At 52.5% G+C, this 16125-nt stretch overlaps 1 protein-coding gene across 2 annotated transcripts in view; it reads right to left on the bottom strand.

Moving 5' to 3' along the window:
* Positions 1-16125, bottom strand: part of OSGIN1 (oxidative stress induced growth inhibitor 1) — a 42293-nt gene that overhangs the window by 5730 nt on the left and 20438 nt on the right. The window contains exons 1-2 of one of the 2 annotated variants that reach the window (XM_007528359.3): positions 3682-3806; positions 295-399 (exon numbers count right to left, since the gene is read on the bottom strand). In XM_007528359.3, the coding sequence (XP_007528421.2) occupies positions 295-399; positions 3682-3730 (154 nt within the window). In that variant the 5' untranslated portion in view covers positions 3731-3806. Of the gene's footprint in view, positions 1-294; positions 400-3681; positions 3807-16125 lie in introns of those variants that run through there. The other variant, XM_060185108.1, reaches the window with a different exon arrangement.

Below are 16125 nucleotides of genomic sequence, written 5' to 3' on the forward strand. Positions count from 1 at the left end.
CCATTTCATGGGGTCTGACTGGGGTGTGTGTGCTGTGCTTAGCGAGGCAGCATCCTCTCCACTTCTGCAGACTGAGGATGGGACACCTTCACCACCACCCTGTGTGCTGGCCTCCTCTGGGAGACCCATCCCCCCTTCATCGGGCCTGGAGAGATCTTGGAAGGACTGTGCAGGATGGTTTCCAGGTTGCTGAGCTGCTAGGAAGTCAGGGCCAGTCTGAGAGACAACAGTAGAGAAAGACAAAAGTAAAGAAAGGCCAGGTCTGGGGCCCAGATCTGCCTCCCTGTCACTCACCAATGATGACTACCGGGAGGGGTTCTGAGCTGCAGGCACCCAGGTGGTCCTTCTTCCAGTGGTTCATGGCTGAGGCTGGCAGGGAGCTGGAGACTGGCAGCCAGCCTGGAGGCAGAGGTGAGCAAAGGTCTGAGTGGGGGGTCACTTTCCAGCTGCAGCAAGCCCTCCTCTCCCACCCCAAGTTCCCAACAGGAGTCCTAAGCTCTGGGAATGCTCCTCCCCCTGCTCATACTTGCTGTTCCTGGCCTGGCCAGGCCAGGTTCCCAACTAAGCTGCAGGCAGGCTCTCACCCCACCCCCCACTATGGGCAGCTGCATACCCGGAGCCTACTGTTCACCTGCCTATTAGGGTCCTGGTGCAGCCCAGTGGACTTTGGAGCTGCTGTCTGTCTCTGCAAAGTGCTTCCTGGTTGCTGACCTTGGGCCTGTTTCTGCCCCTTCCTGGGACTCAAGTTCCCCCGCCTGCCCAGTGGGAATAATAGTCCTCATCCCTCATGAGATGGGGGACACACAGTGAGGTTGTGTGGGGGCAGCACCTGTGTGCAAAAGCCAGGGCGCTTCTAGAACTTGGGCAAGCCGATGACCAACCCATCTCTGGAGCACCTACGCCCCCTGCTGGTCACTGGTCTGACTCGCTCATGGGAACCTCAGGGGGTTCTCAGGGCTGTGCCTGGGGAAGACAGTCTAGTCCCAGCTTCCAAACCCTAACCCAGCCAGCTTCCCTCACGTGCAGCCCTGACGTCCTGAGGGTCATCAGCACCACTGAGCAGGACACTGGACTGATCTTTTCTCCCACACTAACAGGACAGGTGTGCAAATAGGAGCTTGGAGAGGCTGTGTGGCACTCCACACAGCCAACTTGGAAGCCCAGGGCTAGCTGGGACATCTTTTGGCACCATGTGTGTCCCCAGTGAGACCAGAGTCTTCCACAAGGTCCTAGCTCACAGGGGAAAGCACCAGGGCTGGATTTCTGTGTGAATTCTCTGACTAGGACAAGTGGGCAGCAAGCTCATTTAGTTTCTGAAAACCTTACATAGGCTGATGGGTGAGGCCTAGCACCACCTCTGCTGCATGCAGAGTGGACACAAGTGACCTTGAGGGGTGGACATGGGTGGTCACTCAGACAGACTAGTGAGAGGACTGGGCTGTTGTCCCCACAAGAACAAGGATGATGGGAACCTTCTCACAGCACTTTGATTTGCCAGGAGCTACACCTATGGTGCTCTGAGTCCTCAGGACCTCACTGAGGGCTGAGCTGTCCACCTATGCCTGGCAGGTTTGTGTGTGTGTGTGTGTGTGTGTGTGTGTGTGTGTGTGTGTGTGTGTGGTGGGGGAGCTCAGAGGGTAAGCTCCTGCCAGAAGCATTTCCTGGTCAGGATGTAAGTGCAGCTGGACTGAAGAGGATGGTTCCTCAGCTGCCATCTGGGTATGGGGTATGGCTGGCAGCCTGGGGGCTCCAGCTGGCAGCCTGGGGGCTCCAGCTCTCAGAATTTTTTTTTTCTTGGTACCTTCCAACCACCTCAGTCCTGCTCCTATCATCACTGTCCCCAGATTCATAGCCACAAGCATGTCACGGGGTCCCTGCCAGATACGCCCTGTTAGATTCTTCTGTCCCCCCAACAATCTACTTTACAGAGGAAAAGACTGGGGCCCAGGGCAGGTGGGACATGCCTTCATGGTCACAGGTGGTGAAGACGGAGTTTGGTCCTGTCAGCTGAAACCACCTAGACACCCCGTTGTTGCTGGGAATGAGTGTCCCAGAGCAGCCTCACACCTCTTGGCCCCTCTGAACCCACACACTGGCCAGCGGGGGAAATACCCACTGGAGCCGGGTTCACAGACAGAGGTTCCAAATGGGCCACTTATCACTGAACCAGCAGGGATACAGCTTTCTGTCAGGGCTTTTGGACTCAGCATCCAGTGCTCACTCCCAGAAGCCTCCAAATACCATAAGTATGAGATCACCACCCAGAGACAGTGCCAGAGGTTATTTTCTGTGTCACAGGATACTTGTCCCAAAGCTCCAAAGGACAGAGACTGACAGCTTACCATAGAGGACTTGAGAGTATGCCAGTCCCTGGTGCTCTAAGATCGCTAGTTTTGTGGAGTTGGCATGGTCAGTTTTTTCCAGGATTTTATTTATTTATTTATTTGAAATTGAAGTGGAAGAAGGAGATAGGGAGGAAGAAAGAGAGACACCTGAAAACTTGTTTCACCGCTTGTGAAGTGGCCCCCTTGCAGGTGGGGAGCAGGGGCTTGAACCAGGATCCTTGTACACTGTAACATGAGCACTCAACAGAATGTGCCACCATCCAGTCCCTGGTCAGTTGTTTTTTTTTTTTTAAACATGAACTCTTTGTTTGGTATATGTGCTGCCAAAGCGAGCACTGAACTCTTTGGGTCCCTCAGGTTGAAAATGGCCACTATAGAGTGAAAAGAGTTGACAAATACACACAAGAAAGGTGGGAACTGCTGCCCCTCCAAGTGCTCTCTCTGCGGTTTCAATCTTTTGGGATGCGGAAGCTCCAAACTGAACAAAAGTGGGTCAGCTGTGCCTGCCCCGACCTGTGCCTCTGGCAACCTTTGCTCCTTGGACTTTGACAGCACCCACACTCTTCCCACCCCCACCCCAAGGGCTCTCTTTTCCAGTTGCTCATAGCTGGGAGAGAGGGAGGAAGTGTCCTGTCCCAGTCACCTAAGAATGCCAGAGACTGTGCCTCAGACCTAGCAAGATCCTGGATGCCTGTCAGGGAACTGCGGAGCCCTTTGAAGGGGCAGCATGAAAACAGTGCTAAGACAGTCACGTGAGGCTGAGGCAACGGCAGGGTGACAGTGAGGAGGTCCCCCTTTATTAGTCATCAGGTGACCCTCAGCTCCATGAATCACCCCCCTCCCTGCGTGCAAACACACAAGCCCTCCAGTCCGTGTTCCTTTGAGGTCACACCCCCTATTCTCAATACCTTCATGCCTTTTGAGAGAAGCAAAGTGCCTGAGGTCACCCCCACCCACCTTGCCCAGGGCAGGAGAGGCAGAGACCCCTGTGGGAAGCCTCCAGCCTGGCCTCAGAGCCCAGCAGCCTCAGGTCACCTGGCAGCCTGCCCAGACAGGCCACACCTCCCTCTCCTCCAACGGAGTCAGTCACGTGGGTGGGGTGTCTGTAGTCATCAGAGCAATTTTTGTCAAGCTGAGGGTGCCAGGCACCTGGGGATGGGCATGGCTAGGAAGGGGCAGAGGTCACCTGGGGAAGGAGGGGCAAGTGTCATTAGAGGTCTCTGCTTAGGACCACCTGGAGATCCCTGTCTGGCCTCAGGGCCCTACTGGCCATCTCTTCCCAGGAAGTGTCACCCTCTCCTCCCCCATTTCCTTTTGCCGGACTCAGGCCACTCACCTGATGAGCAGGGGTGGAGGGAGTTGGTGAGCCTGGCCTGGCCAGGCATGAGGAGGACCCCGGTGCCTTTGAATGGATGCCCTGGTACCCGGTAGGGATTCCAGAGGTTGTGAGCGGGCTGGGGAAGCCAGGGTATTTCAGGGGCTGGGAGGAGGCGGGCAACAGGCGGGGCCAGGAAAATCACTTTCATAAGCGTGAGTCAGCAGGGCCTCAATGAATGAACTTGAACACTCCCAGGGGGGAGGGGAGGATGGAGAGGGAAGTCACACTGCCAGCACCAGGGCTAGCCTTAAAGGGCCCCCCTCTGGGGCCAGGCTGACCACCCAGACCTGGGGCTACATGCACTTAGGACCCAGGGAACCCTGAAAAAGTCAAGCTGGTTTTTGTCCCTCAGGAAGTGGAGTGGTACCAACACTCCAGGTGCCCTGCTAGCTAAAAAAGGCTCCCCTTGCCACACTCCTCATGGTTTTGTTTGGTGTATCCAGCTTCTCCACTCCTCCCAGCTCCGCCAGTAGAATGCCCTCTGGCACAGACCAGCTAGGCCATTCGTGAGACAACCACCTCAGTTATCTCATCTGAAAAATGGAGCCAAGTAGAAGACTCTTCCCCCACTCCAACCCCCCCGGGATAGCTGTGGGGATCTAGAGCATTACCTGAGGTGCCCCTTCTGAAACAGAGGGCCTGGTGTGGGTTTTCTCTGATTTCTTCTGTATTCTCCTTAGCAAGGAGCATCACATGCTGCATGTTTTGTTGATCACCCCACCCCATAAATTTTCTTTCTCTAAAAATGTGGCACAGCTTGAAGCTCCACTTCCCCAGAGCCCTCCCCCACTAGGGAAAGAGAGAGGCAGGCTGGGAGTATGGATCGATCTGTCAATGCCCATGTTCAGCGGGGAAGCAATTACAGAAGCCAGACCTTCCACCTTCTGCATCCCACAATGATCTTGGGTCCATACTCCCATCGGGTTAAAGAATAGGAAAGCTATCAGGGGAGGGGATGGTATATGGAGATCTGGTGGTGGGAACTGTGTGGAGTTGTACCCTCTTATCCTTTGGTTTTTTGTCATTGTTTCATTTTTTAAAAAATATTTATTTTATTTATTTATTCCCTTTTGTTGCCCTTGTTGTTCTATTGTTGTAGTTATTATTGTTGTTGTCATTGTTGGATAGGACAGAGAGAAATGGAGAGAGGAGGGGAAGACAGAGAGGAGGAGAGAAAGATAGACACCTGCAGATCTGCTTCACTGCCTGTGAAGTGACGCCCCTGCAGGTGGGGAGCCGGGGTTCGAACCGGGATCCTTATGCCGGTCCTTGTGCTTTGCGCCACCTGCACTTAACCCGCTGAGCTACAGCCCGACTCCCCATTGTTTCATTTTTATAAATAAAAATTAAAAGAAAAAGAAAAGAGAGAACAGGGAAGGAGAGAAGAGAGCACAGACAGCATTGCTCCATTATCCACGGGTCATGCCTGGGGTCATCCACAGTGCTCCTGTGTGGTGCCAGGGCTCACACCCAGGGCCTCACACAAGTAGTACATGTGTACTTTACTCACTGGTTTTTTCCTTCTCTTTTTTGGGCTCCATGTGGGTGGGAAAGAGCACGTATGTCTGCTTTATTTATGTTTGGAAGGCACAGTAACTGAGCAGACACTGGAGGGAGAGGTGTCATGCAGCTCAGGCTCTTTGTCACGACTGGTAATATTGTCACCCACCCCTTTCCTGGATAGGATGTCCCGGCCAGCCCTGCCCCAGGCTGAGGATCTGTGGACGGCAAGGGAGGCTCTCACATGATGTGTAAAATATAACCTTTAAACAAGTAATCAGCAACTAAGAAAATCAACTTGGGTGGGGGTTTTTAAAAGAATAAAAATACAGACTAGAAATCAGGGATAGGCAGAAAGTTAACATCTCAGACAGAGGCAGGTTCTGAAGCTGTGCTCTGGGAGCTCTGTTAGAACCTGATGTAAAAAGAAGTAAAACAAGATGTGGGCGCTGTTTGGGGGTTAAGGCTTAGCTGTTTTGTTTAGCCTGGGATTCAGGTGTGGCTTCTGCATTTTCAACAGGTAGCGTGGCAGCAACCTGTGCATGGCTTTGGTCTCCTTGGGTTTCGTGTCTAGGTGGCGCCCCGAGTGGGCGGGAGGGCAGCATCAGCATCCTGCCTGGAACATGCACAGCTCAGGACTCACCCTGTGAAAGATGCTCTGTGAGGATGCAGAGGGCGGGGTGGGAGGGGAGAGAGTGAGCAGGTGCTGCACAGGGAGAGCTAGTGGCAGGGACTGATTGCTGAGAGATGGGGTGCAGCATGAACAGCTGAGGTGAGGAGGGTGACCCTGGGTCCCCCCTAGTTACTGACTGGTTCAGGCTGGGTTGAATGTGTGTGGGTGGTAGGTGAGCTGGGGCTTGGCACTGCCCCCATCAAGCGCTCTGTCCTTCTGGGGACAGTGGGAGGCCTATTGTCCAGGCCTCAGCTCACTGGTCAGCTTGTAGTGTGGCTACAGGTGCCATGGGTGACCTGGGGCAGGTGGCCAAGCATCCAGAGCCTCTGTCCTAGCTGTGCGATTGTCACTGATAATGCTGTGACACCCTGAGTGTCACCCAGCAGGAATGAGCCTTGCAGAACCTGGGGTCTGCAGACGTGGGTGCCAACTGCCCCATTCTCCAGATGCCAGCCAGGGCCCTAGTCAGTGACTTCTTGTTGAGGAGGCGGAAACTAAGGCAGAGAGAAACACTCAGCTCAGAGACTTCCACCTGTAGTGTTTCAGCCCTTGCAGGGGTGAGACTGAGGCTGGAGGGAGAGAGGTAAGTTTCTAGGACCCCATCCTAGGTCCAACTATCCTTCCTCCAGGACTTGTCTCACCACCTCCACTGGCCTTGACCCCTTTTCTGGATTTAAAAAATGTGCTGACATAGAGAATCGTGGGTGCGACGTGGACTTTCTTCCCTACAGCCTGTTTACCTGTCAGGAGATTATCGGGAATCGAATGTGTTGAGTTGCTTCCAGAAAGCCCAGCTAAGACAAAGACAATGCCACAAGCACAATGGGGTAAAGATTAGAGTGGATACAGAAGGGAAAGGGCAAGATGGGTCTCTGCAGGTTGACTCAGGGGGAACCAGCTCTCTGACCCCACTGGGCGCTGCTATTCCTCCAGAGGTGCCCTGTCCCCTTCTTGACATCGAGTTCAAGTGGTTGTTAAGCACCTGAAAGGTGAGCCTCAGGACTCAGATGTGCTGAAAGTAGGGCTGCAGGTGTGCAAATAATACCTCCCACCCCTGTGAAGTTCTGATAAACAAGAACACTTCCAGGGGCCGGGTGGTGGTGCACCTGGTTGAGCGCACATGTTACAAAGCACAAGGACCCGGGTTTGAGCCCCCGGTCCCCACCTGCAGGGGGAAAGCTTCGAAGTGTGGGGATATGGCAGGTTGAGCCTGGTTGGAACCCCAGATACCTCTCCGTGAGGACAGAAGGCATTCACCTATAATAATCCCCGCTCCTCCCTGACCTCCATCTTGTTAGACCCAGAGGCTGCTGCAACCATTTCCCCTCTACCTGGTCTGGATAAACCTGATTTGCTCAGTGGAATGTGGACAGACCCAAACAGCCTCATTCTTAAGTTCCATGCCCCGGGTAAGGGGAAGTCAAGAGCTGGAGTTGTTAGAAGGAAGCTAGAGTCTAAAATATCTGATTGGTTCTTGCTGTCAAACTTTTGTCCCTGTTCAGCTTGTTGCCCTGGTACCCTGCCCCAGCACCTGGCTTCTTTTTACCCCATATAAACTCTGCCTTTTTCTTCAATAAACACACTGCCCCTACCGTAGTGTCCAGAGTGGTCACTCTGCGCACCTGCCCCCACCACGGCCTGTTCTCTTCCTCCTCTACGACACCTCTCTGGGGGCCAACAGAGTGGTGGACATGTAGACAGGGCAGGCCTTCCAGAACTTGCCCCACAGTGAAGCAGGGCTGCAGGTGTCTCTCTGTCTCTATCACCCCCTTCCCTCTCAATTTCTGGCTGTCTCTATCCAATAAATAAAGATACACTTAAAGAAATTTTAAAAAAAGAACATTTCTAGTGTAAGTGTATTCCACATAACACTTGGTGTATAATTATGATAAACATTTATTGGTTATCTGAAGTTCTAAGTTACCTGGGAAGCCTATGATTGATTTACTTGGTAAAATGCATGCTCTTTTTAAAAAAAATTCTACATGTATATTCAGAAAAGGAGAGACAGAAAAGAGAGAGACCAGAGATAGCATAGCAGGGCCGATGGTGCTTCCATGTTATGTGGTGCTAGAGTTATCTGCTGGCCCCAACACACAAAGACTCTTAAAAGTTAGCACACACACAAAAAAGTGCAACATCTAACATTTTCTTGTGGATTCTATGATGAAATAAAAGAGACTATTTTGGACTTTGGGGTCAATAAGTTACTATTGAAATCAATGTCACCATTTCCTTTTCCTGATTAACTCTGGCTACTGGGAAATCTGAAAAGTCGCACATGAGTCTCTCGCTTGTGTCCCCTGACCTTGGCACGGACTCCTCGAGGTGCATGAAGAGCTGGGCCATCCCTGGTCAGCTCTGGAAGCCCCGGGTGTTCCAAGGACCCACTTGGTTTGGGCAAACCAGGACATCTGGTCAGTCTGGGTGTTGTGGCTGCAGGGCTATGTGACTTGGGAAAAGCTTCCCCTACTGAACCTCAGTTTCCCCCTCTGTCCACTGTATTGCCAATGGTCGGGACAGCTGTCAGGGGACAGAGAAAGGGGTCTGCTACTCTGAATGAAGTGTGCATGCCCTCCTGCCATGCCAGGTCTTCCTCAAACTTGTGGGTGCTCAGGAGCTGGCAAAACAGGAGAGAGAGAAAAAAAAACGGCAGGGGCTCAGGTGTCAGGATGGAAATGGACTTCTGAACCTCCTCTGCCCACGCTAGCAAACCCACCACATACTTCACTCCCTCCTCCCCTGCCCTCTGTTTCTCTGCATCCCTTGTGCCTCATTCCCATACTTCTGCCAGTTACTGCACTGTGGACAAAGGCTTTTGACAGGGGTTGGTGGTGGTACACCTGGTTGAGCACACATGATACAGTGTACAAGGATCTGTGTTCAAGCCCCTCATCCACACCTTCAGGGAGAGAGCTTTGTGAGTGGTGAAGCAGTGCTGCAGGTGTTTCTCTGTCTCTCACTCCCTCTTTATCTTTCCTTTCCCTCTTTATTTTTGCCTGTCTCCATCCAATACATAAGCAAAGATAATAATAAAAAACAAACAGATAAGCAAACAAACAAACAAAAAACAAGGCTTTTGACACAAAGCAGAGCTCAGAGAGGCCAACCTGGAGAGCAGGTGCGGGTACCCCCAGGAGACAGCTGACAGTGTGGTGACAGTGGGGTGACAGTGGAGTGACAGTGGAGTACCTCCTTCTCCCAAAGGCTCTCCCACCTACATGTCAGGTGTCTTTGGGACCATTCCAGTGAGTAGGTCTAGTCTATTCTACATGGGGAAATTGAGGCCTAGGAAGGTAGGAAGTGGGCCCAGGTAGCATAAAATGGGCCAGGTGGCAGTGGTGATAGAGCTGGGATGGTGGCAGGCCCAGCTCTGGTGACACACTATCAGGAAAGTCAACATTTGCCCCCACCTCCCTGCACCCCTCATTTACACAGTCCTGTCATCTACCTGACCACATCGATCCTTCCAACAGCCTGCAGAGTGTGCAAATATTTTCAATCAAGAGTTTAGTTTGCAGATGAAGAAACACAGAGAGGCTTGCCAAGGCCACAAGGTCACATAGTGGGGAGTGGGGTTCAGTTGTCTCACTAACCAGACTGAGTCTGTCATCCCAGAACAATGGTGTGAACCCAGGACTCTGCCCCAGGGAGGGCAGTGCTCAGAGGGTGTGTGACGCTTGGGGGGGGGACAGCAGAGGGCCCTGGGAAATGGTACCCAAGTTGGGAGAGCACCCTGAGCTCCATTCCTTGAGGGGGGAAGCAGGGGAAGGGATTGTGGGGTATCATTGGGAAGACAGAAAAAGGGGGCATATGGGGGAAGCAAAGGAGACCTCCAGCTATATTTTCTGCCTTCTGGACAACCCCCCTTTCCTTAAACACCAGTGAAAAGTGTTGGCAGGGGAACAAATGTGTCCTCTTCCTTAGTTAGGCAGGATGGGGCAGCCCCCTGAGATGGGGTGGGCAACAGGTGAGAAGGCTTCCACTTTGTCAGACCAAGGATTCTGGCTCCATGGCTTTCAGTTGTGTGACTCTGGGCAAGTGATTTAGCCTCTCTGAGCTTCCATTTCCTGGTCTGTGAGCAGCAGGTCATGAAGAGCAGTGCTTCTAGGCCAGCCTGCTTTTCAGTCAAGGAGTCACCTGAGGAGAATGCAAAGGTACTCCAACACCCAGGCCCCTCTGCTTCCAGAGACTGAGAGGTGGCAAGGGAGACACACAAGTCTCCCTGTATTCTTGGGGTAAAGCTTCCATCCCTAAAGCTGTTGACAGACTAGCTGAAATGCATTCTAGATGTCCCCTGGCCAGCACAGAGGCCTCATACATGCAACTCCCTTCACCCAGGGGCCTGCCTCTGTGCCATCTTCTTCTTGCCCTGGCAGAGCAGCTGGTGGTCTATGGGCGGCCCAGCCCACTGAGACACAGAGCCAGCTGGCCACCTGGTGGGGCATTCAGAGAAGCTGAGAGAACCATCAGCTTAGCCAACCAGATGGACCTGGACATTATCTTGCTGGACATCATAAATTCACAGTGAGCATTGACCTTGCGACTTGGTGGGATGTGGCATTTGCCCGTGTAGCACATCATCACTCTGGCTGAGTCTGACTATCACCTCAGCCTGAGTCTGAGAGGGACCCCCAAGCTAGAAAAGGCAACATAGACCTTCACAGCAACAACTGAGAAGCTTGCATGTCTGCTGTAGACAGATGGATCTTAGTTTAATAGAAGGTGGTGAAAACAGCTGCCTAATGCTTTTGAAAAGGGTGGTGACAGAACTGTGGACATCTGCAAACTCTAGGACCTCTAGTAACAAGGAAGCAGACTGAGTGTCAACAGTGGGCCCTGGCAACAGAGACTGGAAAGGAAATCAGGATAAAAGGAAGCTGGGGGCTGGAGGTAGAGAGTGTGCTGCACTTGTTTCTCTCTCTATCCTCTCTGTCACTGTCTCTCATTAACTGTGTACAGGAAAGAAAAAAGAACAGTCATGGAGTGGTACAGGCAGAGAGGCGCAGAGATAAGTCATGGTTAAAAAAAAGAGAGAGAAAAGAAAGGGGTGGGGCCCCAGGTGGTGGTGCACTAAGTTAAACGCACATAGTACAAAGCAAGGACCAGCACAAGGATCCCTGTTCGAGCCCCTGGTTCCCACCTGCAGATCACTTCACAAGTGGTGAAGCAGGTCTGAAGGTCTCTCTCTCTCTGTCTCTCTTTCTCTGTCTGTCTGTCTGTCTCTCTCCTTCTCTATCTTCCCCTCCCCTTTCAATTTCTCTCTGTCCTGTGTAATAAAATGGAAAAGAAAGCTGCCAGAAGTAGTGGATTCGTAGTGCTGGCACCAAGCCTTCCTGCCCCATAACCCAGGAGACAAAAAACAAAAAAGAAAAAAGAAAAAAAAGAAAAAGAAAGGAAGCAAAGGTCCCCAGACCAAGAGCACTCAGTGACTTACTAGAAGTGCAAACTTTAGGGGCTGGGAAGTAGTTCAGTGAGTAGAATACACACCTAACTGGAGGTTCTGGGGGTGAGCCCAGAAGTTCTGTGAATGGCACCAAGGGAGCTCCCTGGATGGGGGAGTAGTGCTGTGGTATCTCTCCTCTCTCTCTCTCTCTTTCTCTCTCTCTCGCTGCTCTCCCTCTGAGTATATACAGTAAAAAGTTGGGATGCAGAGACTGCTTGGACATTTGCACACATGCAAAGCTATTCTCTGGTGCCACAGACACATTAAAAAATAGCATAGGGGTTGGCAACATAACTCACTTGGATAGTGTATTGCTCTACCCTATATGTGACCTAGGTTTGAGCCTGCGCTGTAAGAATCTATAGTGTGTGGTCACTTTTACTTTCTCTGCCTCTATTTAAAACAAACAAGCACATAAACCAACCAATCACAGAATGCAAATTCCCAGACTCTGTCTCTGACCCACTAGACCTCCAGATAATCCAAAGCTTCCTGGAGTTGGAAAACCCCTGCTGTTTATACCATGCACGTTCTCCCTCCAGGCCTGTGGGACCCACAAGACACAGAGTCAACACTGATTAGACTGCCCAGTGAGTCGATGCTAAATCTTTGGACCACTGATGCTTTCTCCTTCTAGGCTCCTGATCTATTTGTAATCTAGGGCTGATGTTTAAGTAAAGTGCTTCCCAGTCCTCTGGCCCCCCAGGAAATTGGGGGGCTGCCTGTTTGTCCCTGCTTGGCTGGGAGGAGGGGGAAGGCCCTGGGCCCCCTGTAGTGCAGCATTCTTCTGGGGAGGGACTGCAGCTGAGGGCCCTAGGCTGCTGCAGAGGCTATTTGGCCAGTTCCTCCTCTTGGCTTCCTGAACTCTGTGTGGCCCCACTGAGCCCAAGCTCATGCCCTAGAGAAGCCAGGAGGGACCCATGGGTGGCCCAGCTGCTGCTTTCTGTCCGACATCCTTGCTCAGTGCCTGTCCGCTCCTTAGAGCAGAGGCATCACTGTTTCTCTTTCCCACTGGCTACTAAAAACAACTCTGTTTGCTTGTTTGTGAAACCTTGTCAGATTGCACAAACTTGCTGGTCTTGCTTCCTGGGGCTGACGGGTCAGGGCCTCAGTGACCTACTTCAAGGGAGCTAATTTATGAGGAGCTTTAACTGTTTCCAAGAACATGCATGTGGCCAGTTTCTCTACACAGAGGTCCCATCCTGGCATTGGAGGTCCCAATAATAGGGCTTTGGGGCTACAGGGTTCTGTGGGTAAGGATTCCGGGGTGGGGGGGTGGGGGGTGGACAACCTCTTGTGAGCAGGCCCCACACACCTCCAGAGCCTCTCCTAAACTCACGTTGCTGGCCCCCCTCTAGGGGCTCTACTGCCTCAGCCACACCCAGGCAGGCAGGTTGCTGCAGGTGGGCTGGTGCTGGCCTGGGGAGGTGTCCCCACTTAGCCCGGGTTCCCTGCTCAACTCTCTGTCCCAGAACACTGCTCAAGACCCATCCCCACCTTTCTGTTGTTTAAACAAAGGGGGGCGTGGGAGGAGGACCTGTGTTTCCTGAGCTTCTTTTACCAAGGGCTTTGCAAGCATGTTGTTCAGTTTGCCTGTGAGGGCCATGCAAGTCAGGCCACTCAAGTCAGCCCTGACCTCTCCACTGGGGCCCAAGTGTCCTCAGTCAGAGTAAAGAAAATAAAAGGGAGGGGGCCAGGAGGTGGTGTGCCAGGCTGAGCACATGTTACCTTGTGCAAGGACCCAGTTTCAAGCCCTTAGTCCCCACCTTTATGGGGGAAGCTTTGCAAGTGGTTCTGCAGGTATCTCTGTCTCTCTCCTCCTCTATCTTCCCCCCCCTATAAATTTCTCAGTTTCTATCCAGTAAAAATATTTTAAAATAAAAAAAATAAATTTAAAAAGAAAAGGGAGCTTTGGAGGGAGCCTGGGGGAGGGGGCATTGAGTATTCTGGGAGCCCTGATGAGGGGGGTGGCACTTCCCTGGGCGGGGGGAAGAGGCTGGGTCACCTGAAGAGTTGGGCTGGGCAGGACAGGACTCACTCACAGATGGGACCTGGGGGTTGCTTTGGGAAGCTGGAGGCAGGTGGGAGGGGCTGGAGGAGCCTCAGGAGCTGGCCAAGGTGACAACTTGGGAGCTGACTCAGGAGACAGCCTTGCACAGGAATCAGAAGCTGAGTACAGCTCCAGGAAGCACTGCAGGGGGCTGTCAGTGTGAGAGCCTGCAGCCCTCTGCTCCACTTTCTCACCAGCTCACATGCTCATTCAGAGACTGAGGGGGTTCTCCATCCATCTTGGAGCCAGTGTCTGTGGGACCCGGTACTGAAGTGATTCTGGGGTGGAGCAGCAGCATCTGGCTAAGTGTGGAACAAGGTCCTTTCAGGAAAACTCTGGTAGTAACCCCCCCCCCCATTCCTATGGCATGAGTGCTTTCATCAGCCTGATGTTGAGCTCCGCATGCAGATTAAAGGGGAAGAGAGAGGGCTGTCTTTCTAGGGTGAAATGCTTGCAGATCTTTCTAGCTGAGCACACAACTTGGGGAGTGGGGACAGTTGGAGGTGGGGGTTAGACTAGAGTGGAGGTGTGGTTGCTGCTAGAAAAGAGGGGCTGTGGAAAGCCTGGGGGTGGGAGATTACTGGGAGGCAGGGGGAGGGAGGGAAGGTTAGAATAAGGGGGAAGTAGGGCAGGGCCCTTTCCTAACAGTCTGTTTATCAGCTGACTCCCCTCTAACAACGAGGAAGGACTCTTGTTCCTCTTTGGAGTTCCCATAGTGTTCTGTGGGTACACCGTCCCAGGACCAGGAACCTCCCTCTCTTGGCTGTGACTTTGCAGCCCAGGGGCCATAGTCAGAGCCCGTGAGGATCTGGCAAAGCAGTTCAGAAGCCCTGGCAGGGCAGCCTGGGGAAGTGAGGGGGCAGTGGGGCCTGCAGCAGAGAGGGGGCAGGCTGGAGAAGATGAAGGGCTGGCAGAAGATGATCATAAGAGCTGTTTTCACTGTACCCCTGTTATCCTATGGTTTTGTCAGTGTTTCCTTTTTATAAATAAATAAATAAATAAGAAGAAAAAAACCTACATAAAGGGAAAACATGACTTGCAAAACTCAAGGAAAAAAGAAAGAAAGAAAGAAAGAAAGGAGAGCTGCTTTCACATCCCAAGTGGAGGCTAGGCCTGTGCTCATCTTCACGCCCTGGGAAGTAGTGTCAGTCACATTTACAGACCTCAAGGGGTAGAGAGGAGGCCAAGCCAGGCAGGCAGTGTGAGTGAACCCTGACCCTAGGTGCCTTTCTGATTTTAATTAGTTCCTTCCCTAAAACAAGACAAGAGCCTTCTTGTGACTGTGGTTTCTGTGAGGATGAGATCTACTTGGTCGGTCTCCTTTGAGACTGTGGTGAGCTCAGAGCAAACACAATCACAGCCGGCTTCTGCATGGCTGTCGTCATTATTCCCATCACCACCCCCACCATCTTTCCTCTTCACCGCCTCTTTCATCTCATCTTCCCCATTATCTTCCATCCTCATCTTCTCCATGGTCTGTACCATCACCATCTGAGCAACAGCATCACAGGTTCTTGAACAGTAGGCCTGTTCCTTATCTGCTTTCCAAGTTTCCTGCCATGCTCATTTTGGAGGGTCCAAGCATTGGTGGGGCTGAGTGCGGCAGGGAGGTGCTGCCTGGGAGAACAGGGTGCCTGTTTGAATAAGGAGGAGCTGCCCAGCTCACGGGACTGAACTCAGCAGGACCTGACAGGCTCTGGGCTCTTTGAAAGGACCTGACAGCCAGCACATGGGGCAGCTTGCCATCTGCCTGCCCTCTGTGTTGCTGGGGTGCTGCCCCCAGGCACGTTCAGGTCCAGGCAGGGCCTGCGAGGCTCTGCGTGTTTGGTGCAAGGCTGGAGGTGGAGGGAGTGTTAATGAGGACTTACTGAGAAGTCTGCTGTGAGACCAGGGGCCTAGCCATCCCCATGCTGGGACAATTCCTGCATGACAGCCACTGAGATGGTGGAATCAAAGGCTTGAAGGCTAAAACGTCATCTGGCTGGGCCTGGCCCTGATCTCACCAGTCCATGCACGGATAGACATGCCCATTCCGTCCCCCAACCAGAGCCAGGACAGGCTGCAGAATGCACAGCCCAGCACAGTGAAAACCTGGGCTTAGCAGTTGTTAAGGGTGTCCTGGCAGGGACAGTGGAGCTCTGAGCCTAGTGGGGACCTGGAAGAGCTGCATGCAGTGAAGTTGGCCTTTGCTCCAACCCACTTAGGAGATGCAGCACTAGGGCTGTGCCAGCTAGCCATTTTCAGGGTAGGAAATGCCTCACAGCAAAAGAATGTACCAGGAGCTTGGCCTCAACCCCTTGCTCATTCACTCATTCATTCATGCCATGAGCTGCCCTGGCCTGTACCAAGTGCCATTCAAATCTCAAGATGGGAATCCAAATGGTCCTCATTGTGTGCTGGCTACTGCAAATGCCCTTGCCCATACTCTCCAGGGCCCTCCTCACCAGGCCCCCCAACTTTTCCCCAGCAGCTCATCTCTGTAGTCATCTTCACCTTCACTGCTGTCTCCCACCATTTTAGCAGCAGCACCACTGAATTGTGGGAGAACAGAGGGATTCCTTATCTGCATTTCAAGTTTTCTGCTACCATGAGGCACTGCTTGCACATTTGAAGATAGTCCTCGGCACCTGCATCACCAGCATTCTTCATCCATGTTATGCTCCTCATTACCATCTTCACTATCACCCGTCAACACCATCTTCCTCATCTGGTGGCTCTGATCTCTGCATCCAT

Source organism: Erinaceus europaeus, chromosome 2, assembly GCF_950295315.1.
Source record: "Erinaceus europaeus chromosome 2, mEriEur2.1, whole genome shotgun sequence".
Classification (NCBI taxonomy): Eukaryota; Metazoa; Chordata; class Mammalia; order Eulipotyphla; family Erinaceidae; genus Erinaceus; species Erinaceus europaeus.